General features: G+C 45.5%; 1 protein-coding gene across 50 annotated transcripts in view; it reads right to left on the bottom strand.

Moving 5' to 3' along the window:
- LOC108112570 (Down syndrome cell adhesion molecule-like protein Dscam2) overlaps positions 1–25,763 on the bottom strand; it is a 64,459-nt gene that overhangs the window by 17,756 nt on the left and 20,940 nt on the right. For 21 of the 50 annotated variants that reach the window (XM_017222537.1, XM_017222539.1, XM_017222567.1 and 18 more), the window contains exons 5-9: positions 24,957–25,106; positions 23,024–23,156; positions 10,319–11,163; positions 10,035–10,196; positions 4,739–5,038 (exon numbers count right to left, since the gene is read on the bottom strand). In XM_017222537.1, coding sequence (XP_017078026.1) covers positions 4,739–5,038; positions 10,035–10,196; positions 10,319–11,163; positions 23,024–23,156; positions 24,957–25,106 — 1,590 coding nt within the window. Of the gene's footprint in view, positions 1–67; positions 356–3,872; positions 4,161–4,738; positions 5,039–6,447; positions 6,739–6,845; positions 7,137–7,660; positions 7,952–10,034; positions 10,197–10,318; positions 11,164–11,661; positions 11,783–12,315; positions 12,440–13,490; positions 13,615–16,858; positions 16,983–17,471; positions 17,596–17,681; positions 17,806–18,533; positions 18,658–20,003; positions 20,128–20,231; positions 20,356–20,631; positions 20,756–21,048; positions 21,176–23,023; positions 23,157–23,225; positions 23,350–23,655; positions 23,780–24,956; positions 25,107–25,763 lie in introns of all 50 variants that reach the window. The other 29 variants (XM_017222563.1, XM_017222572.1, XM_017222558.1 and 26 more) reach the window with 20 other exon arrangements.

Raw genomic sequence — 25,763 nt, forward strand, 5'->3', positions numbered from 1 at the left:
TACAACGAAATTAAGATAAATCTTAAGCCTAAGAAATAACTTAAACTAATATTTCCATAAGTTGTACCGTTTACAACCAATTCGGTGGTGTAGTTGACAGCAGCAGCGTGATTCTTGGCCCGACAACTATACTTCCCCGCATGACGAGCCTGGACACTATCGATACTCAGCATACTGTTTCTCTTGCCTCCTTTGACCACATTTATACCAGAGTACGAGCTAATTCCGTAATCGTTAAAGAACCACTCAATGTCTATGGGTAAGTCACCATTGGAAATGAGGCACATGACCGACACAGAGTCCTCCACATTGGTCGGGGTATCACCGAAGTCAAACGGCGTGATTTTGGGTGGAACTTGGTTGAGTTTGGGAGGAAATAAAACAATAAACTTAACTGAAGGAGTCAAATATCTCTAGCTACAAACGACCAGAATAATGTAATAACCATTGACAATTAGGGCCGCCGAGTATTCACTGCTGGCTGCCTTGTTCTTAGCCTTGCAGCTGTAGTTCCCCGCGTGACCTGCGTGGACGGAGTCTATGGTGAGGACGCTAGTCCTTTTGCCTCCTCGCAAGACCGCAATACCGGAGGCATAATTAATAGACTCCCCGTTGAATAGCCACTCAATGTCAATGGGCAAATCGCCAGAGGAAACGAGGCAGTTAATCGAAACGGAGTCCTCGAAGTTGGCAGGGGCTTCACCAAAGTCAAAAGGAGCCAGTTTCGGTGGGGCTTCAGTGTAAATGGAGTGTATTGTGGGAGGAGAACACAAATCGAAAATTAAGGAAAATAAACTCTAGTCTAGTTAAGTTTAGTATAACAAGTGTAGTAGCAATACCATTCACTATCAACTCAGTCGTGTAATTAACTGCAGCGGCATGATTTCTCGCCCGACAACTGTATCTGCCGGCATGACGGGCATGGACATTATCTATGGTCAACATGCTTGTCCTCTTCCCTCCTCTATAAACAGTCATTCCAGAGAAAGAGCTAATTCCATAGTCGTTGAATAACCACTCAATATCGATGGGCAAGTCTCCGCTGGAGATCAAGCAAGTCACCGAAACCGAATCCTCAACATTGGTCGGTTCATCGCCGAAGGTAAAAGGTGTGATTTTGGGGGGAACTTTGTGTTGAAAAAAAACCATTAATGGATGTAACAAAATGAAAAGCTAATCCATAAGTCTAGTTATATCTAAATCGAGTAAGTGTACCGTTCACGATCAACTCTGTGGTGTAATTGACAGCTGCCGCATGATTCTTGGCCCGACAACTATACTTCCCCGCATGACGGGCATGGACATTGTCTATGGTCAGCATGCTAGTTCGCTTGCCACCTCTAAGAACAGTCATTCCGGAGTAGGAGCTAATTCCGTAGTCATTGAACAACCACTCTATGTCGATGGGTAGATCCCCGCTAGAGATCAAGCAAGTCACGGAGACAGAGTCCTCCACATTGGTTGGATCCTCGCCAAAGGTGAAGGGTGTGATTTTTGGGGGAACTTTAGGGATTGAAGTTTTTAAAATATAACAGAAACTAATAAAAATCTTAAACTTAAGTAAGTCTTCCCAAATACTATTATATATACCATTGACTACAAGATCGGAGGTGTAGTTAACGGCAGCTGCGTGATTTTTGGCGCGACAACTATATTTTCCTGCATGACGTGCCTGGACATTATCTATACCCAAGACACTGCTCCTTTTCCCTCCCTTGACAACAGTTACACCGGAGTAAGAGCTAATGCCATAATCGTTGAAAAACCATTCAATATCGATGGGTAAATCCCCGCTGGATATGAGACAAGTGACCGAGACAGAATCCTCAACATTGGTGGGATCATCTCCGAAGTCGAAAGGTGTGATCTTCGGGGGAACTTTGGGGTATTAAAGAGATAAAATCAAACAAAAGCTTTACATAATAAGAAATATTAAACACTAATTGATAAACCCAATAAAGTAGTACCATTCACAATGAGGCTGGTTGTATAATTCACTGCAGCTGCATGATTTTTGGCCCTGCAACTATAATTCCCCGCATGACGGGCCTGGACACTGTCGATGCTCAATACACTATTCCGCTTGCCTCCCTTGACGACCGAAATCCCCGAGTATGAGCTAATCCCATAATCGTTAAAGAACCATTCAATATCAAGGGGCAAGTCTCCGCTGGATATGAGACAAGTGACCGACACAGAATCCTCAAAGTTGGTGGGCTCATCTCCAAAGTCAAAGGGAGTTATCTTCGGGGGGACTTTGGGAGTACGAAAGAGGTAAAGTCAAATTGAAAAATAAATAAATGACGAATAAAGTTAATATTAATACTAAATCCGAGTGAGTTAGTACCATTCACTATCAAACCGGTGGTATAGTTAACAGCAGCTGCATGATTTTTGGCCCGACAACTATAGTTCCCTGCATGACGGGCTTGGACACTGTCAATACTCAGAACACTATTCCGCTTGCCTCCCTTCATAACCGAAATACCCGAGTAGGAACTAATTCCGTAATCGTTAAAGAACCACTCGATATCGATGGGCAGATCCCCAGTTGAGATGAGACAGGTCACCGACACAGAGTCCTCCACATTGGCGGGCTCTTCACCAAAGCTGAAGGGTGTAATCTTAGGGGGAGCTTGGTGAGAGGGAAGGGTATATAAAATCAATAGTCAGGAAATCATGAAAAACTCTTATTTCATTGATCTAAAGGTCTAATTAGACGCCTGCCAACCGTTAACAATCAGAGCCGCTGAGTACTCGCTGCTGGCCGCTTTGTTCTTTGCTTTGCAGGTGTAATTCCCCGCGTGACCCGCATGCACGGAGTCTATGGTCAGGAGATTGGTCCTTTTGCCCCCACGTAGAACCGCGATGCCCGTAGAATAGTTGATAGGCTCTCCGCCAAATAACCACTCGATGTCGATGGGAAGATCACCGGAGGTCACCAGGCAGTTTACGGAAACAGAGTCCTCAAAGTTTGAAGGGGACTGGCCAAAGTCGAAGGGTGCGATTTTGGGTGGGGCTAAATGGAAGGAGAGGGATGTGCGGATTAAAATCATAATAAAACCAATAAAAGGTAGCTGTGTCTGATCCGAAAGTCCCACGCAATACCATTCACAATCAACTCTGCCGTATATTCCGCAGAATCCGCATCATTGCGGGCCTTGCAGGTGTAGTTTCCTGCGTGTCCTGCGTGCACGGAATCGATGGTCAAGATGCTGGCCTTCTTGCCACCCTTGACTATAGACACTCCGGTGTATGCATTAACAATGGCTCCGTTGAACAGCCAAGTGATGTCCATGGGCAGATCGCCCAGGTAGATCAGGCAATTCACCGAGACGGACTCCTCAAAGTTGACAGCATGATCCCCGAAGTCAAAGTGTGCGATTTTAGGGGGCACTTGATGGGAAAAGTGGACAAGGAGGGAGTGCCAAGGAATAGTTAAAAATAATAACAAAGACATAAGAACAAAGGATTAACTAATTGAAAGCAGTACCATTCACCACCAGTTCGGCGGTAAAGTTAACAGAGGTGGCACGATTGACTGCCACGCAAGTATAGTTCCCGGCATGATGATCCCGGACATAATCTATGGACAAAGCGCTGATTTTCTTGCCCAACTTAACCATGGACACATCGTAGACATTCTCATTGATCTCTCGTCCGTTGAAGAGCCACGCAAAGCTAACCGGGAAGTCACCAGAAGTGACCAGACACTGAACACTAGCTGATTCGCCAAAGTTTGAGGGTTCATCTCCGAAATCGAAGGAGGCAATTTTGGGAGCCACTTTATAGGGGATTGTGTTAGGGGGTGGAGGAAGTAAAAAACGAAAACAAACATAAATAAACATTCTATAAAATGCAAAAGTATTAACCATTAACTTTCAGCTCAGCCGTGTGATTAGCAACTCCGGCTCTATTCTCGGCAATGCAGGAATAGTTTCCGGCATGTTTGGCTGACACCGCCTCGATGGTCAGTTCGTTGATGCGTTTGCCACGCTTCGTGGTCAGGATTTCAAGGTAATCCTCGAAAGGCTGATTGTTCAGAGTCCAGGTGATGTTCACAGGCAGATCACCACCCGAAATGGTGCATTGGACATTCACAAACTCGCCGTAGCTCATGGACTCCTCTCCAAAGGAGAAGGGGTTTATTTTGGGCAGTACTGAGAGGGGGTTTAAGGGGTGTTAAAATCAACATAAGTAAATTATAAATGATGTGCATTAATCTTAAATCTAAAAAGAGTCATCTGGCTAACCATTCACAATCAGTCGTGCCGAGTGCGCCGTGATTCCGGCCTTGTTCTGCGCATGACACGAATAGAATCCGGCGTGGTGGGCGGACACTGACTCAATGGAGAGCACATTGATCCGCTTGCCGATCCGCGAGAAGGATATATCATGGAAACTATCAATGGTGGCGTTGTTCAGTAACCAGGTGACATTCATGGGCAGGTCGCCACCCAAAATGGTACACTGCACGGATGCAGGTTCTCCGTAGTTAAGAGGTTCCTCGCCAAAGTCAAAGGACGCTATCTTGGGGGCCACTTTGGGGAGGGCACAGGGTAAAGACTAAATTAGTAAGTCCTTTATGCAAAATCAGTTCACAGTAAACCTCAAGAGCTCAGTTAGACAAATGGAGTTAGAGAGATGGGGTTAGATTAGTAGCAACGCAACAGCAACGGGGAGCAAGGCCTTTGGTAACCGCAACCACTAGGGACTAGTTAGAGATCAATTTTAGTACCGTTCACTGTTAGATCAACGCTATACGAAGTCGTTCCAGCCTTGTTACTGGCTATGCAGGTATATCGGCCAGTGTGAGCCGGAGTAGCACTGGGAATGGACAGCATGCTCGTCTTGCCGCTGATGCGATTCGTTCGCATCTGGGGCTGCAGCTGGTCGAAACCGGAGTCTCTGGGGTTACGCTCGAAGCTCCAGTGCACCTTGATGGGGCGGTCGCCCTTTTGGATTTGGCAGAACAAATCGATGGAGTCGCCCATGTTGATCAGATCCTCATAGGCGAAGGGCACAATTTGGGGTAGAACTGGGAAGTGATTGGATAAGGGGTTGGGTAACAAATGATCTCAATCAACAGAAGATTAATCTAAGTCTACGGAATTTAGTCATTAACCATTGACTAGCAGCTCGGCGCTTGAGCTCACGTTCCCCGCATTGTTGCTGGCCACGCAGGTATAGTTTCCGGAATTGGCCGCCTTTACCGATTCCACAGTGAGCAGGCTAATTCGCTCGCCGATCTTGCTGGCCATCACGCCCAGGTGCGTGAAGAGGGGCAAACCGTTGTGGGTCCAGCGAATTCTCAACGGGAGATCGCCTTTGGCCACGTGGCAGGTCAACTGGACGCTGTCGCCCTCGTTGGCCTCCGCATCGAAGCTAAACGGATGGATGCTGGGCAGGACTGGGAGGGATGTGGGGATATCATTCAAAATCAGTCAGGAAATAAACCAAAACATATAGTATCATATCTAAATAAGAGATCAAGGGGTAGTAACCGTTGACTTTTAACTCCGCACTGTAGCTACTTTCGCCCGCCTGGTTCCTTGCCAGGCAGGTGTAGACCCCTCGGTGCTCGGCCGCTATGTAGTCGATGTTCAAGGTGCTCGACTTGGTGGACATTCGGCCGATCACAACGTCGAGGTCACCACTGTTCAGGGTGTGATTGTTGAGCACCCACGTAATGTTAATGGGCAGATCCCCCTTGATCACCGTGCACTGAATGCCCATGGTCTCGCCAGAGTTGGAGGCCTCGTCGCCAAAGTCAAAGGGTCGGATTTGGGGTGGGACTAGACCATACAAATGGGGATTGCAAGGAGGAAAGGAAAGAACAAAAGGAAAACAACATAACTTAACAGACATTATGTGGGATATTAACCATTGACCACCAATTCGGCACTCTGCTCCGACATCCCAGCCGCATTGGTGGCTATACACTTGAACAGTCCCCGATGGTGGCCATTGATGGCGTCGATGCTCAAGGAACTCAGCTTAGGGGACATTTTAATGATGCGTATTCCGACGTGCTCGTTGGTTATGGGCTGTCCGTTGAGGGTCCAGTGCAGCTGGAGTGGAGTGTCGCCCTTGAAGACCATGCATTGGACAGCGGTGCTATCACCGTAGTTCGAAGGCTCCTCGCCAAAAACAAAGGGCATGACTTGGGGAGGCACTAGAGACAAGTGGGCGGAGAAAACTCGATCTAGTTACATCTATCTATATGGCAAAACAGCTCATCTCTTTACGTTTTTAAGCTTTTCTGATTCAGTTACTAATACCTGTTTATGACTCATGATGGGCAGCTCAGTAATACCTTTAAGCTAGTTCTGCTGATATACATTCTACTGCTCCAACACCAAACACCAACAAACACTTAGTGAAGACAATAGTTATATTAAGCGTGCTCTTATTTGCTCATACTTAGATATTTCATTTAGGACAAACCATTAACTTGTAATTCTGCAACATATTCACTGGTCCCAGCCTCATTTGTGGCTATGCACTTGTAGACACCGCGATGAAAGGCATTCAGGGAATCGATGTTCAAGAGACTTGTACGTTTATTTAGGCGTACCAAGGTGAAACCATTCTCGCCATTAACAATAGGAGCCGAGTTGAGGGACCAGCGTATCTCCAAGGGTAGATCCCCCTTGGGCACCACACAATTGGCACTGGCAATGTCGCCCACATCGGCGGCAGATTCCCCGAAACTAAAGGGCAGAACCTGGGGCGGCACTTAAATGGACGGGGAGTGAGTGGCAAACGATTAAAACTCAAATAAACAAACCAAAAAAAACTGTTAACTAAGAACTATGAGTATGATATGAATAATGGCTAATGACCATTCACGTGCAACTCAGCACTGTATTCAGCGCTGCCCGCCTTGTTGGTTGCAATGCATTTGTAGAGTCCTCGATGTCTGGCTTCCAGTGAGTCTATGCTCAAGGAGCTGGTGCGAGGGTTAAGACGTGAGAGGGAGAATCCATGTTCGCCGGTAATAATGGGTGCTGAGTTCAAGGTCCAGCGGATCTCCATGGGCAGATCACCCTTGGGAACCATGCAAAAGCTGCCAGAAACCTCACCAGTATTGGCTGGCTCTGAACCAAAGTCAAAGGCTTGGATTTGTGGAGGAACTTTGAGAGACATGAAGATAAGGTGGAGGAAATCAAAATAAGTTATAAATAAATATAAAAAAGAACTTAAAGCACTGGAATTTTATAACGAAGTCAAACAAACCGTTCACATCTAGTGTGGAAACGTATTCGGCATATCCCGCTGAATTGTTGGCTATGCACTTGTAGGTGCCCCGATGGACAGCCTCCAAGGAGTCAACGTTCAGCGAACTGGTCCGCTTATTCAGCCGCACTAAGGTGAAGCCCAGTTCACCATTCACAATCAAAGCGGAGTTCAGAGTCCAATAGATATCAAGTGGCAGATCCCCTTTGGGCACCACACAGGTCACACTCGCAACTTCTCCGCGATTCAAGGGCTCATCACCAAAGAAAAAGGGACTGATCTGTGGTGCAACTATAGAAGGAAAACCTTTTACTCCCAAGAGGTAGACAAAGCTCTAAGCTACCAAATAAACCGGGTTCGTGTTAGTAGGAATCAACTTTACAGGCGGATACAGAGAGATCCAACGGGGAGTTTCACCAACCATTCACTTGCAGATCAGCGGAGTAGGTCGCTTGACCTGCCAAGTTCTGGGCCACACAGCTGTAGGAGCCGCGATGCTTGGCCTCTAGGGCATCCACACTGAGGTAACTGGTGCGTGGGTTCAGCTGCATCACTGTGAATCCATCCACACCTGTAGCCACAGGCTCACCATTCAAAGTCCAATGGATTTTCAAGGGTAAGTCACCCTTGAGGACAACACAAGTGATACTTAGAACGTCACCCATATTCAAGACTTCACTTCCAAAATGGAAAGGTGACACATGAGGAGACACTGCAGAAGCCGGAAGGATGAAATAAAAATATAATAAAATAAAAATAAAAATAAAATAAATAAAAACAAAGGTGATCTAAAAGAGAGATCCCCTCTCCGTGTACCGTTGACTTTCAGCTCCGATGTCGTGAAACTAGAACCCGCCTTATTCTCGGCAATGCACTTGAAGAGCCCGCGGTGATTCTGCTCGACGGCGGCTATGTTCAAGACGCTCGTCTTGGGAGAAAGTTTCAGTATGGTGATTCCCTCCTCGCCGTTGATGATTGGTCGGGAATTGAGCGTCCACTTGATGGTGATGGGCACATCGCCCTTCTGCACCATGCACTGCACTCCGGCATTCTCACCCGTGTTCACGGGATCATCGCCAAAGGAAAACGGCGCTATCGAGGGCGGAACTGCATGGCAATGAAGGTAGTGAAAGGAGTGAGGAAAAAAGGTTCACAACCAAACGAAAAACTAAAAACAAAAACGCATCTTAAGAGCTTAATGGGATTAACCATTGACTGCCAGGATGGCGGATTGCCTGGTCTCCCCGGCATTGTTGGTGGCCACGCAGGAGTAATTCCCGGCATGTCGGGCCCTCACGGACTCGATGCTTAGAACGCTAATGCGTTGACTATTCCGGGTGACTATAAGACCATCGTTGGTGTAGACGCGACCGCCATTCTTGGTCCAGGCTATATCGACGGGTAGATCCCCCCGGTTCACGGTGCAATAGGCGGACACCATGTCTAGTTCGTTGATCACATCCTCGCCGAAGTCGAAGGGCATGATTTGGGGTAGGACTGGGTGAGCAGGGTGGGAAGGGCAGAAAGCAAAAGAAGACAAGGAAAACTTAAGAACTTGACGTGTCAAAGTCTGGACAATAACCATTGACTGCTAGCATGGCGGACTGGGTGATGGCCCCAGCGTTATTGGTGGCCACACAGGAGTAGTTTCCCGCATGACGTGCTCGCACGGATTCAATGCTCAGGACACTCAGGCGCTGGCTATTCCTGGTCACAATCAGACCATCGTTGGTGTAGACACGGCCGCCGTTCTTCGTCCAGTAGATGTCCACGGGCAGATCGCCCTTATTAACCGTGCACGAGGCCGAAACCATGTCCAACTCGTTGATGCTCTCCTCGCCAAAGTCAAAGGGCACGACCTGGGGTAACACTGGGATGGGGTTGGGTTAACAGAAGAAAACCAAAGGAAAATCAAAAGCTCCTAGGAACAGCTCACGAATCAAAGCTATTAACCATTAACGGCCAGGACTGCCCATTGACGGGTCTCTCCGGCATTGTTGGTTGCCACGCAGGAGTAGTTCCCGGCATGTCGCGCCCTTACGGATTCGATGCTAAGGACACTCATACGGGTGCTGGTCTTGGTCACCACGATGCCATCGTTGGTGTAGACTCGACCGCCGTTCTTGGTCCACGCCACATCGATGGGCAGGTCGCCCTTGTTGACTGTACAGGAGGCCGAGACCATGTCCAGTTCGTTGACGCTCTCCTCGCCGAAGTCAAAGGGCACGATCTGGGGCAGCACTGCGGAGGGAGGCGAGGAAGCGAGGAGGGTCAAGGAAACGGAACTCAAAAACCAAAGGACTAAGCAATCTACTACTCCAAGAGGACAGAAGCGAACCGTTAACACGCAGCTCTGCCGTGTGGTAAATGACCCCGGCCGCGTTCCTGGCCACACATGTGTAGTTGGCTCGATGGCGGGCATGCACGGACTCTATGCTCAGCATGCTGATGCGCTGCGTCGTCTTGGTGATCAGGATGCCATCGTTGGACATTAGACGACCCACGCCCGTCGTCGGATCCGGCGCCGTGGTCCAGTACAACTCCAGCGGAGTGTCGCCCTTATTCACCGTGCACGTGGCCGAGACCATGTCGTTCATGTTGATGGTCTCCTCCCCAAAGTCAAAGGGCACAATCTGTGGCGGAACTGAGCGAGGGAATTGGGGGTTTCGATTGAGAGAAAGACTAGCGACCAACGTTGAGGCTGAAATCTTAAAACCCGCCCTAAAAGATAGCATCGACCAGAGCTAGCCCCAATATTGGGGAAGTCTGGGCAGGAGGTGGAAGATTCGACTTACCCATAACTTGCACTTCCAGAGATCCACGGGCAGAGTATCCTTCCTGATTCTTGGCCACACAAGTGTAGGTTGCCTGGTCTGAGTTGCGTTCCACGTTCTCGATGATCAGTGTTCCGTTGGGGAAGACCTTCTGTTTGCGGTTGATAGGCAGGGCACGGTTATCTGATGGAAAAAGAGAGATTTTGAAAGTTATAGAAGATTAAGTAAGGAAGGTGTTTGATCCAAGTCCTGAGTATATATCCTGAAATAGGTCATTACTATAGATTTTAAACACATCCACTCACCTCGCTCCCAAACAATCGAATCGATGGGGTAGCCAGCTACAGGGCAGGTAACAATGAGGGTCTCTCCAGCCACGATCGCCTTCTTCTCCATTTGACGAATGTAGGGCAGTCCATAGACATTTAACTTGGCCGAGTGTTCCGCGACGCCCACCTTGCTCTTGGCTATGCACTTGTAGAGACCACCGTCGTTGGTATGGACCGAGGTTATGTTCAGATAGGAAACTACATCTCCGTTGACCGTTACGTACTGTCCAACCTGGTAGCGATCGTTGTTGGCGATCTTCTTGCCGCCGAGTTCCCAGGAGATTTCAGGTGTGGGGTTTCCGCCGGCGACGCACTTGAGGAATACACTTGGTCCGGGTTCCATGGTCTCTTCCTGGAAGGCCTGTCGAATGACGGGGGGATCGAAACGGCCTCCGAGCTTCAGCTCAGCACTAGCCTCAGCAGATTCCTGGTCATTCCTCACGAAGCACTGGTACATGCCCTTATCCTCCTTCTTCACGGATTCGATGCGCAGCACAGGTTCGCTATGTCCAATGGCCTTGCCGTCCTTCATCCAGCTAACAGTCTTGATGGGATTTCCGGTGTACTGGCAGGTGAATACTGCGGGGCGTCCAAAGTCAATGGTCTGGGTGGGGGGGTCGATGTTGGCGGAAAGTGGGGCGGTGACGGTGAGTACAGTTTCCACGCTCTCTCCTCCCACGGAGTTATTAACTACGCACAGGTATTTGCCGGAGTCATCGACTACTGCATCCTTGATAATGAGAGTGCCGGAAACCTGCTTCACGCGATCATTCAATACCACAGCTTGCTTACGGGTTGTTCCTTCGATGAACTTGTACCATCTGGAACGAGATTAGAGTGTTAATAGGGAACTCCAAGGCATAAAGTTGGCATCGGGGACAAGTGGGCACAGAGTGAGGCAGTATATTTTGTGAAGAGCATTTTAGATTTCCGGGAACTTGAGCTACTTACCTTCCAAAGGTTTGGCGATGGATCTTACTTACCATTTCTAAAGAATATTAACCTGCTCATTCTATGCACCACTTGTTGGGGGTTTTGGGAAAGCCTATCCTTCTCCTAATAAGGGGAACCTAGCAATCTACCTATAAACCGGTACTGGATAGCCCTGTCCTGGACAATGGCCAACAAAGGTGCCAAAAACAGGCACTTCATTGATCTCAATGCTCTTTACTGAAATGCGGGGCTTGACAAGGCCAACAGGTTCTGAAAAGTTTGATTTACGTATATCAGGACTAGGAGAGTAAGAAGCGGAATCGATCTTCTCAAGGTAACTGCCTGAAAGTCTAACTTTCTATATAGAAGATACTACATTTTTGTACCTAAATGCTGGATGGGGATATGCTTGTCCCTGGCAGAGAATGGAGAAACTGTGGCCCAACTTTTGGGTCTGTTCCTGCAGACGATCTCCCGATATTGTAGGAGCTACACTACCAATGGGTTCTGAAATCAATCGGAGTTGGATGAGGTTATGATTTGGATTACTAAGTAACAGCTGCCTGAATGTTGATTCTAGTTTTCAAACCTTCATTACCTAAAAGCGGGCGTGGGAAACGATTGACCCAGTCTGTGCCAGCCGTCTTTGTAATCTCCTGCAAGCGACCGCCCGATATTTTAGGGGATACACTACCCACGGGTTCTGCAAATCAACATGTAACCCATGTTAGGACATTCTTCTGCCTAGAAAACAAAACTGCCTGAATGTTGGACTAACCTGATGATGGGTACTGGAAATGCCTGTGCTTGGCAGAGCAGAGCAAAACTAGTGGCTATCTCTTTGACGAAAGTGAAACTTTTGGACTCGACAGAGAAGGTGGGGGCTTTGGCACCCACTGGCTCTACAAAAAGAAGAGGGATATGCATCTTAAGGAATACGAGGTGTGTTCAAAAAGTAAGGTGACTCTTCAAATTTCGCGAATTTCAAATTTTTCGATTATCGTATTATAGGATAGGTCTTATGTCTATGTAATGGCTACCTTATGAGAGGCACTGGATACGCCTGAGCCTGACACAGTAAAGCGAAACTCTGGCCAAAGTGGCGCACAAAGGTATAGCTTTTCATATCGGAGGCAAAGGTGGGACCCTTGGCACTAACAGGTTCTAAGGGGAATACAAGAGAACACTCCTTAACTGCTTGAATTGCTGGAAATTACCGGGTATAGGGAACTGGAAATGCCTGAGCCTGACAAAGCAGCACAACATCACTCGAACTCGAGCCGAGTAGACTGGAAATCTTGGAAACAGTAGCAAAGGTGGGGGCCTTGGCACCCACAGGCTCTGTAAGGCGATGTTAGTTAGATTAGGAGAGTTGTTTGAAAAGATCTAGAATTGCCTGAATGGATTAGGGTTTCGACCAATAGACTACCTCATAGCAGGGACTGGATATGCCTGGGCCTGACAGAGCAGAGCAAAACTTTGACCCACTGGCCTAATATAGGAAAATACATTCGAGTCCGTTGAAAATGTGGGAGCCCTAGCGCCAATGGGTTCTGCAAACAGTGATTTGATATATTAAGTACTTATTATAGTAAGGGAAAACTGCCTGATACTAAAGTAACTATAAACTAACCTCATGATTGGAACAGGATAAGCCTGAGCCTGGCAAAGCACGGCAAAACTCTGACCCACAGACCGAGTGTAGGAAAATGAATTGGAGTCGGTGGAAAACGTGGGAGCTCTGGCGCCAATAGGCTCTGTAAGTAACAATCTCCTATTTAGAGTACTCAACTTAAGCTAAGAAAACTGCCTGATGGAAAGCTAACCTCATTATGGGCACTGGAAAAGCCTGAGCCTGACAAAGCAACGCAAAGCTCTGACCAACAGCGCGGGCATAGGAAAAGGAGTTGTAGTCGGAGGAGAATGTAGGAGCTCTGGCACCAATGGGTTCTGAAAAGTATTCCGAAAATATTTAACCCAAACTTGCCTAATAATGGGAACGGGAAAAGCCTGAGCCTGGCACAACAGGGCAAAGCTGGCACTGATCGAGCGCTCGAAAATGCTGCCCTTGGAGTCACTCGAAAAGGTCGGAGCCTTTGCCCCTACGGGCTCTAAAAGAACAAATTTTATACAACATCTTGGCATAGACAATCTAACCCTAAACACAGAACCAGTTGAGCAGCGTTGGGCTTGGTTTAAATTGGGTTTTAATTACCTAAAAACGGGCACAGGGTAGGATTGGGCCTCGCAGGTGAGGGCCAGTTCGCAGTTTTGGGGCGTTTGTATGGTAAAAGTTGAGGCCACACTGGGAAAGCTGGGGGCCTTAAATCCCACTGGCTCTAAAAGTTCAAAGATCATTGTTGATTAGGCGTGGGAGGTGGCTAAAGTGGCTAAACTGACTGAATGCTTGGATTATCTTTAAATGAGATTTTATTTTTCTCTTATCTGTGGTTATCTATCTCTTAATGTTTAGTTATGCTAAAGAGCTCTCCTAATGGCTGTTTAAAGTGTTTAAATGACTTAAAAGACATTAAACGTTGCAACTTTCTTTTTGTTTACCTAAAAACTGGCACTGGAAATGCTTGAGCCTGACAAAGCATTGCAAAGGTGGACTGCAAGGGGACATTTTGCTGGAAGGCCAAAACACCTGTAGGTACTGATGGAGCCTTGGAACCAATGGGTTCTAGGAAATCGAAAATCTTTAATTAGACCGATGCATTCTTTTGTTTAACTGCTCTGAATGTGGGACTGAAGGGACCATTTTATTTTGCCCTTAAAAGGTCTAGAATCCCCCAAAAAGTGTTTCCTTTTCTCTAAATTTTACCTAAAAACAGGAACTGGAAAGGCTTGAGCCTGGCAAAGCATGGCAAAGGTAGAGAGTAAAGGAACGTGTTGCTGGAAGACCATAACTCCCGTTGGCACCGCCGGAGCCTTGGAACCAATGGGTTCTGGGAAGTGGGTAATAAAAATAATATATTACGAGAAAGTGCATTTCTCTCGTAACTGCTCTGAATGTGGGGCTTACCTAATGATTGGGACTGGAAAGGCTTGGGCCTGGCACAGGAGAGCGAAGGCCGAGCCCTTTGACTTTTCCACCTCGATGAGCTTGTACTCGAGGGAAAAGGTCGGGGCCTTGGCGCCAACGGGCTCTGTAAATGAAGTCACCCATTAATTAACCTAAACGCAACCAGCAAACTGACTGAATGTGTACTTTCGGATTATTCCGATGCCGCAAACTTTCACTTGGACATTGGACGTGACCCCACGAGGTCGTGAACCTGACCCGAATGACACGGACGAAACTTTAGCAACGAAGTCGTAGAGAGGAGACGGATAAATAATGCATATTTCATATCGGTCAAAGTTAAGGCCAAAGACATGCGCAGAAGCTCGAGTTCGAGCAGCAACAGCTGAGTGCGCAACAAGTGGAGGTCACCGGCGCCCTCTCCGCCCACTTTCAATGTCATGCGACCTTAAGAAAGTGGCACAAACCAGCGGTTGTTGACCCAAAAACGTGCGTTCATTCATAAACGGCTGTGCGAGCGAGACAGTTGCGTTCCACACTAGTTGCGGAGGGGAAGTTGTTTTGGGAAATTTCTGTGGATTCCAAGCATGCGCAGTGGCAGAAGAGAGAGATCGAGAGAGCGAGTGAGCCAACAGCTGAGCGCCGGTTTGTTTACAAACTGCCCACTCACACCAATGCAAAATGGAAAGGGAAAGGGGAATCACTCACACATGCAAAGCATGTTTACCGATTCCCTCGCTCTCTTCTTCTTTTGCCGCTCTGTTTATGTTTTGTTTACATAGCTTACTTTTCAGCGCTTTCCGAGTGTGGGTGTGCGCCTATTTTGTTTGTGTTTTGCTTTGCGCGCGCATTTTTATGAATGGACCCTCTGCCCTCTCTAACAGCCTCCCCCTCTTCTTTCTCCTAACGATAAAAACAAAACAAAACTCGGGGCAAGAGTTCACGCTTCTCATGCATAATTAATGTCACGTTTAAGTCGCCCTCAAAGGGCCGGCGAATCTAACCTGCTAATGGGCACCGGATATGCCTGAGCGGGACAAAGGAGCACTATGTCCATGCCGCAACGTCTCTCGATGCCGGACCACTTGGTGTCCACCGAGAGCACAGGGGCCTTGGCCGAAATGGGTTCTGCGGGAGGATTGTAAAATTTCAGTCTGTTATGGGAGATGATTGAATGTCTGGGATAGGGGGAGAACTTGTATGCCTCAGAGGTTCTTTAGTTGGAAGTTTGGAAAGATTTTCAATCCAAAAAACTATTTCCCTGTGATAAGTAAATAAGAAACTCCAGTCTAATAGCATTAACATTTTATAACTTTAATAAGAAAAAGGGAATTTTGAGAAATAGTTTTAAGATATACGATCGATTGTGTATGGATACTACCTTTTATGTAGAAAATTTTCATATAATACGTCATAGATTTCTTCATAAAATATTGACAAGTTCTGCTTACCGGAAACTAGGGGCCGGAAAACCCTGAGCTGGGCACAACAAAGAGATTTCGTGGGCTTCTAGCAACTCCAAAGGTTTCTGAACTAAGGCAGGGGTTCTGGGAGCAGTGCTCGAAATGGGTTCTACAAAAAGTTAATTACAGAATATATACATATAAGGGAATCGAAGTCTAAGCCTGATGTTGGGCTTAAGGTCTAAACAAAAGCTACGAAACCAGAACACGAAACCCTTGGATAAGTGGCATCCCGGAGTAACATTCTTGGGCTTAGTTTGCTTGTGGTCTCCCATATATTAATTTAAACATCTTTACATAAAGGCACTTGCTTTAGGGAAATTTATTAATATTTTAAATATTTTAAAGAGTTTAAGCCTCAGCAAAGTACTTCTTCTAATATTATAGAGAAATCAAAAATTTCGTCTAACCTAAATGCGGGCACTGGAAATGCCTGAGCTGGGCAGAAGAGAGCCAGATTGGTGGACAGCATCCGCTCGATCCAAGAACGCTTAATGTCATTGGAGAGAAGAGTGGGGGCCTTGCCACCGACGGGTTCTATATGGGCAAACATAGAATTAGCTTAGCTTATAGGGAACTCATTTGTTTTGCATTTTATAGTTTGAAATCTACGCCTGATGTTGGTATAAAGTCTCTTTGAGAACCCACCTAAAGCTTGGAGCCGGATAGCCCTGAGCAGGACACAGAATAGCAGTGGTCGCCATTGACTCCACAATGTTTGGTTTATAGGTAAGAGCGTTTATCTTGGGCGGACTACTGCTGATTGGCTCTACAGAAATATAATAACTACGTTAATTAAGTTCATAATATTTGTTTAAACTTTAAAACTGCCAGAATGGGGGATTCCTTCAAGGAGAACATGATGACATTCTGTCTGAAACCCACCTAAAACTGGGAGCAGGATAACCCTGAGCTGGGCACAATATTGAGAGATCTGTGTGTCCAGGAACTACCAGAGGACGCGATTGCAAAGGCGGCACCTTGGGGGCAGTGCTAGAAACAGGCTCTACAAAGATATTATAATCAGGAGTTGAAACTTTCCTTAACCAAACCTATTAACTGCCTGAATATTTGGGATTTCATCTAAGGTTTTACCTAAATACTGGCACAGGATACCCCTGAGCAGGACATAAAAGCGCCAAAGTAGAAGAGCCCGGATAGGTCTTCATATCGAACTTGGCCAGAGATACCACTTTGGGAACTGTACTGCTAATGGGTTCTGAAAGTTTTAAATTAAAAGTAAGCTTAAGCTTAAACCTTCAGACATTGAAAACTCTCTGAATGTAGGGCCTCACCTAAAAGCTGGAACTGGAAAGCCCTGAGCTGGACACATAATGGCCACTATGCCGCCCATCCTGACATATTCGATATTGGTTTTCTGAATAAGAGCCACTCTGGGAGCAGCACCACTAATGGGTTCTGGAAATTTAAACCATCTTAGTCTAAAACAGTTAAGAACTACTCCCTAAATAAGAACTGCCTGAATGCCTACAAGGAATCACCTGAAAAATGGAACCGGATAGGCCTGAGCCGGACAAAGCAAGGTTCCACTGCCTCCTAAAGCGATATCCACATTCCGGGTCTTGTCCCCGGAGGTGAGACGTGGAGCCACACTTCCCACAGGCTCTATAAAATATCGGTTAAGCTATATATTACACCCCTAAGCTCTAAATAAACCTGAAAACTGCCCAAATGCTTAGGGATTTACCTAAAGAAGGGAACCGGATAGGCTTGACCAGGACAGAAAAGGGTACAACTGGAGGTCAGACGAGCTTCGGCATTCTTCAGACGATTCTCGACACTGATTTTGGGGGCTACACTGCCCACAGGTTCTAGAAAGGATTTCCAATTCTGTTGTAAAATTGTAACTAAAGCCAAGATTGAAAGATTGATTTCTGCCTGAATGATGTGGATTTACCTAAAAGATGGCACTGGATAAGATTGAGCTGGACAAAAGAGGGTCAATGTTGATTTGGAGGGAGCTCCGGCATCCCTGAGACGTTCACCCACACTTATTTTGGGACCTACACTGGCCACCGGCTCTGAAAGGTTATGAATTTTGATAAGGTCAGAAAACTAAACTCAACTGAAAACTGCCTGAGGGATGAGGGTAAGGGCTCACCTAAACGCAGGAACTGGATAGGATTGGGCTGGGCAAAATATGCTCAAGTCGCCCTGCTGGGGAACCTCGGCGTCCTTGCGACGCTCGCCCACACTGATCTTGGGTGGCACACTGCCCACAGGCTCTAAAACCAACAAAGACCGAGAGTAAGAAACGGAAACCTATGCTAGGATTGAAAACTGCCCAAGTAACTCGACAATAATAGAATTTACCTGCCACTCAACTCAACTAACTTTGGTAAAGGGGTGTAGGGGAAGGGCCTTGTGCCACGTTTGCGTGCCACTGAATGGGTTTAATCGAGCGGCAGTTCTGGACACAAAGCTAATTAGAGTTTGAAGCCAATGAGGCCTGACGACTTAGTCTAAGCCCCCCCTTCTAATTGGAAAACTTTGGACAAGCCGCTCAATCTGACAGTTTCTTCGTATGGGCAACAAGTTACCTATAGAAGGGCACGGGGTATGCCTGGGCGGGACAGAAGATGGCTATTGTCCTGCCCTGGCGGATGCTGTCGTGACTGAAGCCGTCCTTTTTGTTGACACGTGGTGCCACACTGCCCACGGGCTCTACAAATATTTGGATAAGGATTATCATAAGGATAAGGAACTGCCTACCCTCAGGGCTGGAATATAGAGCTCGACAATGACTAACCTATAGAAGGGCACAGGGAAGGACTGTGCCGGACAACGAAGTGCCACAATGCCACCGAAGGCAATGCGATCATGACTGAACTCATCATTCTTATTCACTTTTGGTGCCACACTTCCCACGGGCTCTGAAAGAAGTTCGTTTTTACTTAGGACCAACCTAGCCAATGAAAACCACTTGAATAGGGAAACCTGAGCACTCGACATTACCTATAAACAGGCACGGGATAAGCTTGGGCTGGACATTGAATGGATATAGTCTTGGAGGTCTTTATGCGGTCGTGATTGAACTCGTCCTTGCGATTGACCCGTGGAGCCACACTACCAATTGGTTCTGTGAGAAGTTTAGTTTAAGTTTTTGATCTAAATAAACTGCCTGAAGGGGTACAGGTATAGAATATTCTACATCCTCAACATTTACCTAAAAGCTGGGATTGGATACGATTGAGCTGGGCAGAGCAAAGCCAGTGATTTAGCGGAATTGGCCAAAAATATTCCGGCTTTATCTTTAATTTCAACTTTGGGCGCCACACTACCAACGGGCTCTGAAAGTATAAGTTGGCAAAGCTATATCTATATCTTAGAAAAGAAACCTCCTTTCTGATGGGTAGTACTCAACATTGATTTTACCTAAAGGCTGGGATTGGATAGGATTGTGCTGGGCAGAGCAAAGCCAGTGAATTAGTGGATTTAGACACAAAGATGCCGACTTTATCCTTTATTTCAACCTTAGGTCCTACACTGCCAACGGGCTCTGAAAGTATACGTTGGTAAAGCTATATCTTTATGTACTTTCTAGGAAGGAAAACCTCTTTAGAAGGGCAGCACTCAACAAAGATTTTACCTAAAAGCTGGGATTGGATAGGATTGTGCAGGGCAGAGCAAAGCCAGAGAACGATTGGATTTGGCCATAAAGATTCCAAGTTTATCTTTAATTTCTACTTTGGGCGCCACACTGCCAACGGGCTCTGGAAGTATAAGTTGACAAAGCTATATCTCTAGAAAGAAACCCCCTGTCGATGGGCAGTACTCAACAATGTGTTTACCTAAAAGCTGGCATTGGAAATCCTTGAGCCTTGCATAATAAGTTTAATGAGCTCTTCCATTCTCTAATATTTACTCCAACCTTATCCTGCATATCAACTTTGGGCGCCACACTCCCAACAGGCTCTGTAAATAAGGGTTTATAGATGCCTAGAAATAAAACCCTGATCTAAAGAAAACTATGGCCTGTTTTGGCGTACTCAACAATGCATTTACCTAAAGGCTGGCATAGGAAAACCTTGCGCCTTGCAGAACAAATTCAAGGACCTATTCGAACTTCTGATGGTGAAATCCATCTTGTCATGCATATCAACCTTGGGTGCCACACTGCCCACCGGCTCTGAAATATTCTCAAATCTCTAACTACTGAAATTCCAATAGCAAACATCGAAAACTGCCTGAGACGGGGTCTTATAAGAGGATGTCCTACCTATAAGCTGGCATGGGATACGATTGTGCTGGACACAGGAGGTTCAAGGCTTCACCCTGAGGCTTGTCCAGCCAAGTGATGCGATCTTTTACATCCACCTTGGGTGCTACACTGCCAACGGGCTCTGAAAATTATATTAGTGCTTCTTAAGATCCTCAAAAGCATCCTAGGATTAAGCTCTCTTTAAAGAAAACTGCCTGAAAACGAGGGGAAGATCTTAAAGCTTACCGGGAACTGGGCATTGGAAAAGACTGCGCTGGGCAAAGCAAACTGAGGGAAGTTCCTCCCGGCTTGTCAACCCACTTGATCCGATCGTTGGGATCCACCTTGGGAGCAACACTGCCCACAGGTTCTACAAAGGTTTTTAGATAGTTTAGTCAACATGACCCTTGGATAAACTGCCTTTCTGTTGGGACAAATCCTGAGCCACCAGTACTCACCGGAAGGCAGGCACCGGGTAGGACTGAGCTGGACAAACTATAGCTAGACTATGATTCAGTGCCACTCGGGCGTAGTTAATCTCGTCTTTGATATCAACCTTAGGAGCCACACTACCAACAGGTTCTAAGGAGAAGTATCCTTTTAGTCGGGCTCAAGAAGGAAACCTGAATGTTGGACTTGGTTTTACCTAAACAATGGCATGGGGTACGACTGAGCTGGGCATATAAGAGCCTTGGATGCTCCCTCTCGAGTCCTGGCAAATGTAAACTCATCCCGAGTGTCCACTTTGGGAGCAACTGAGCCTACGGGTTCTGGATGTGAAGGGAGTTTCATGTTATTTTTAGGGCAATGAGAACTGAATGTTGGTCAAGGGGGGTATCGGAACTAACCTAACTATGGGTACTGGATATGCCTGACCAGGACATTGCATGGAGAAGTCCTCTGCTAGCCTCACTTGGAGCACTTGGAACTTGTCGTGCAGACTGGTAATCTTGGGCGGAACAGATCCAATTGGCTCTAAACGTTAAAACAAAACATTAAGGGGAAATAATCTTCGGAAAACTGGCCCATTTGGAATGCTGGGATGGATTCACACGACACCCACCTAACAACGGGAACTGGATAGGCCTGACCTGGACATTGCATGGCAAAGTCACTTTCCAATTTGACCTGCATCAGCTGGAACTTGTCGTTGATATTGTTGATTTTTGGCGGGACAGAGCCAATGGGTTCTGGAATATATATCTCAATGAAACCCTCATAAAAGCTAAACTAAAACTTGTCTGAATGCGTGTTGGGATAGGCATATCCATATTACCTATTTATGGGCACGGGAAAAGCCTGGCCAGGACATTGCATGGCGTACTTCGTACCCAGGGATACCTCCATTGTGCGAACTCTTTCTAAGAGATTCAACTTTGGGGGCACAGAAGCAACGGGTTCTAAGGGTAAGGAAAGCAATGAGAGTCTACGATAATAGCCAGGATATCTGCCCAAATGTTGGAAGCGTAGCTGCCTTAAAGATGTCACTCCTTTACCTACCTATAGGCGGGAATGGGAAACGACTGGGCTGGGCACTTGAGACTCAAGCTCCTGCCCACATGGCCACGGGCGTTGGCCACCTCGTCATCTATGCTAACTTTGGGTGGCACACTGCCAATGGGTTCTGAAATAGAAGCAATGACTGAGCTAATAACTGAACTGCAGCTTAAACTAACTGAACTGGGATAGACCTAATGGAATAATCACTTAAATACCAATGTCAGAATCCCAAAAAACGCCCCGTAAATTGTAAAATGTTCCAATTTGATGGCATGCCAAGCGCACCTGTGGGCTGGAATCGGATACGACTGGGCCGGGCATAACAAAGCGATTCCGATTCCCTGGGATATCTCGCGTGTTTGCAGTTTGTCCTGGACATTAATTTTTGGCTTGACAGAGCCAACGGGTTCTACGGGCAGAGCATAAGGGAGCGTCACGGAAAAGCAAGGAAAACTGTCTGAAGTTGGATAGGGATAGGGCAACCCACCTGAAGGATGGCGTAGGATACGACTGGGCCATGCAGAGAAGGGAATAACTGCTGGAAAGCTCTACGTCTATGAACTGGTGCTTGTCCTGGGGATTCACCTTGGGTCGGACACTGCCCACAGGCTCTAAAAGTTTTTAAGAGTTTTGAAGGGGTTTTCCTTAACCTAACTGGCTGAATGTGTTTGGATAATCTCATGGAGGCACCTCCTAGAACCTTACTTGAAAACGGGCATGGGATACGCTTGCACCGGACACTGAATGTTGAAACTTGTGGCACTCTGTATCTGCATCATTTTGAAACGCTCCAGAAAATTGAGCTTAGGCGCCACACTGCCAACGGGTTCTACAAAATGGTAAAACTATAATCTTTTCGGCTTTTCAGCTTTCTTAGAAAACCTAATCCCTGAATGTTGGACGAAGGAGGTAGAGTTTACCTAGAAATCGGCTGGGGATAAGCTTGAGCCGGACATAGGAGACTAAGACTTCGCAATCGTTGGACCTTAACATGCTTCAGGTCATCGGAATTGGTAATCTTTGGACTGACACTACCAATGGGTTCTGTAAGAAGTCATTTTTTGAGTTTCTCGATGCATTCCTAAGCTATTTGGAAACTGCCCAACGGGAATTCAGGGTGATTTTTACCTAAAGAAGGGCTGCGGATACCCTTGAGCCGGGCAGAGCAAGCTCAAGTCCCGACTGCTCTTTCCCTTAAGATGCTTGAAATCTTCCCCTGTGTTTATCTTGGGACTGACGCTGCCCACAGGCTCTACAGAAAACATATTGAACTTGTAAGACTTTAAGGAATTCTAAACTAAACTGCCTGAGATGGAAGGGTATTGACTGATTTACCTATATACTGGCACTGGGTAGGCCTGAGCTGGACAAAGGAGTGTAACACTAGCCTCTAGCCTGACCTTCACCGTTCGCGAGTCATCGCCCGATGTGAGTTTTGGACCAACGCTGCCAACAGGTTCTTAAATAGAGTTTCAGATATGAATAATTTGAGTTCCTAACTCTGCCTGAAGTTGGGGGATATAGCTTAGGATCTTTACCTAAAAAAGGGCACTGGATAGGCTTGAGCTGGACACATCAGGGTAACGCTGCCCATCTTGGGAACTCTGGTAAGAGTAATGTGCTCCTGATTGCCGTTGCCATTCAGCTGGGGACTGACACTGCCCACGGGTTCTATCGATTTTACAATGTTAATAGGATGAAAGTATAGTCTAAAGAGCCTAAATGTTGGGTTGGGATTACCTAAAGAAGGGCACCGGATAGGCCTGAGCTGGGCAAAGGAGAGTGGCACTTGCAGCCAGATAGACCCTGAGAATCCTCGACTCGTCTCCACTGGTCAGACGAGGCCCAATACTGCCAACAGGCTCTGGGAAATGGTAAGCAGGATCTCAATTATGGATGCCCAAAAGATAACCTTCGGTTGGGATAGGGGGATCTTACCTAAAGACTGGCACTGGATATGACTGAGCTGGACACAACATGGTAGTGGCTTGGCCAGCGGAAAACTGGACCACCTTAATGTCATTGCCGGAGAGAAGTCTGGGCCCAACACTGGCAATGGGTTCTTGAAAGGTTTAAAGGGGGGATTTAGCTTAAGGCATGGGTAAAACCAAAACGAAATCTTAATTGGAAACTGTTGGAAGTTGGTCTGGGTCTAGACATAGAATCCTACCTAAACAGAGGAGCTGGATAGGCCTGGGCGGGACAGAGAAGGGTCTGACTAGAGCCTTCGTTGCCCGTGAAACTGCTGCTGGTAAGAGTATTGGGAAACTTGGGCGAAACCCTGCCAACTGGTTCTGTGAATGAATCCAAATTGCGAAATGTTAATAACCTTACAGATAATGCCAATAAATAAAGATACAAGAAGATCTGAAGAGTGACTTACCTTGGGCGCAGTTAGAGAGAGAGAGTTACTAAGTGAAAGTTGCCAAGGAATTGTTCTTGAATTGGGATTAAACTATGACTTTAACTGGGTTAAGTTTAGCACGGACCACGCCTACTCTATGTGGCTTTATTTCAAGCTCTCATTATTGTCGAGTACCCTATCCCAACATTCAGGCAGTTTTCAATTTAGACTTAGGCTACAGCAACAAGTCTTTGTTTAAGGCTTAAGATAAAGTAATTATTTTTTAAGTTTTTTTTAGACTTTTAAAGTTTAGTTTAAGTTTTTTTGATTTTTTAAACGCAAAGAAACAGATTTTAAGCCAAAAATCTTTTTGATTGCATTTGAAAAAGTCAAAGAATTGTTGCTTGTTTGTTGTTTTTATTTTTATTAAATTTCTTTGGAAACTGCAAACGTGTTTAGTTCCCAAAAGGTTTTCCGAGTGCAATTTCCAAACAAAATATGTTTAATTTAATTTGTACATCAAATATTTGAATTAGTTTTATTACTTTTTTGAAAACATTTTGCTTAAAGTTATGAACTAAAGCAACAAAGAGAAAGCGGCCATAGCAACTTAAGCTGTAGGCTGGCTAAAAAACTTTGTTGCTAAGTTAAAATTTTCATTTATTAAATACTTTAATAATGTTAACTAATTTTTAAAGCTTGTAATGGGATATAAAATCACTACAAACCAAGGTAAGTTGAAGTCAAATTCAATATTTCAAACATTTGATGTGCATTTAAGAAAAGAAACAAATCGAAACCTAATGTTTGAAGTTCTCGATTTGTAACTTTTCTGTCTAGCCTATCTGAGAGTAAACTTCAAGCAACTTATAGTATGTGCATTATAAATATTCGCAATATTGGATTGATATAATATTTTATGATTGAAAACATCAATTGATTATCTATTTAACAATTTCATATTCTTTGAAATTTACTCTGCAGTTGACAAAAACTTCAGTTATTGTAAGCAATAAATGTGATTAAACTTTCAACATTCATCATTTTAAAGTTAAAGTTTTAAAAAATAACTGAAGTTTTTTTTGTTATGATATATAAAACAAAGTTGGCCCACAAGGCGGACTTACCTGTGATGACCAATCGTCCTTTGGTGGCACTCAATCTGGTCTCTCCGGTCAAGCGATGTTTGGTTCGGCATTGGTAGCTCTTGTATCCATCCTCGGGTCCAACTTCGCGGATATGCAGTTCTCCAGATGGCAGTACCAGATATTTACCATCTGATTAGCAAATGGTTAGGATTGGTGGGATGGTAAGAATAAGAAAGTTAGTTAAGTCTTGTCAGGTGCCTTTGCTTATTATTATTATTTTCTAAACTATTTACAGATATCTACATTGTAAAGGAAATCAACTAAGTAACATGCATTTAATTGACTTTTTTTACAATTTATTTAAAAGGCACATTAGTTCTAGATTAGGATTTATTTTATTAGTTTCTTTATCAATAATTTCAAACCAAATCTTTGTTGTTTAAGAATGAATGTGCCTTTTAAATGTGTAAAGATTTTACTTGATTAAATGATAAAGTTTAAAGACTAAATGAGCAGTATATAGAGCTAAGCAAGTATCACACCTTTAAGCAAAATATATAAATAGTTTGTTTCAAGCTCATTTAGTCTATAGTAAAGAACAGTGTTAGAATTAGATTTGCTTTAAATTTTCATGGAATTGTTTCTAATTTTAACAGAATTTCTGCTTACATCTTAACTATACACCAGCAATGCCAGGAATTTGTGGAATAAACAAAGGCGGATTGATTAATTGATGGATTGATATTTACAATTTACAAACAGAGAAAGAAATTTGAAACTCTTTTTCAGTAAAGAACCCACAAGTTCCCAGGCATCGCTCTTAAAGCTAGACATGCGTTAACAAAA

Source organism: Drosophila eugracilis, unplaced genomic scaffold (assembly GCF_018153835.1).
Source record: "Drosophila eugracilis isolate 14026-0451.02 unplaced genomic scaffold, ASM1815383v1 contig_90, whole genome shotgun sequence".
In the NCBI taxonomy this organism is placed as follows: domain Eukaryota; kingdom Metazoa; phylum Arthropoda; class Insecta; order Diptera; family Drosophilidae; genus Drosophila; species Drosophila eugracilis.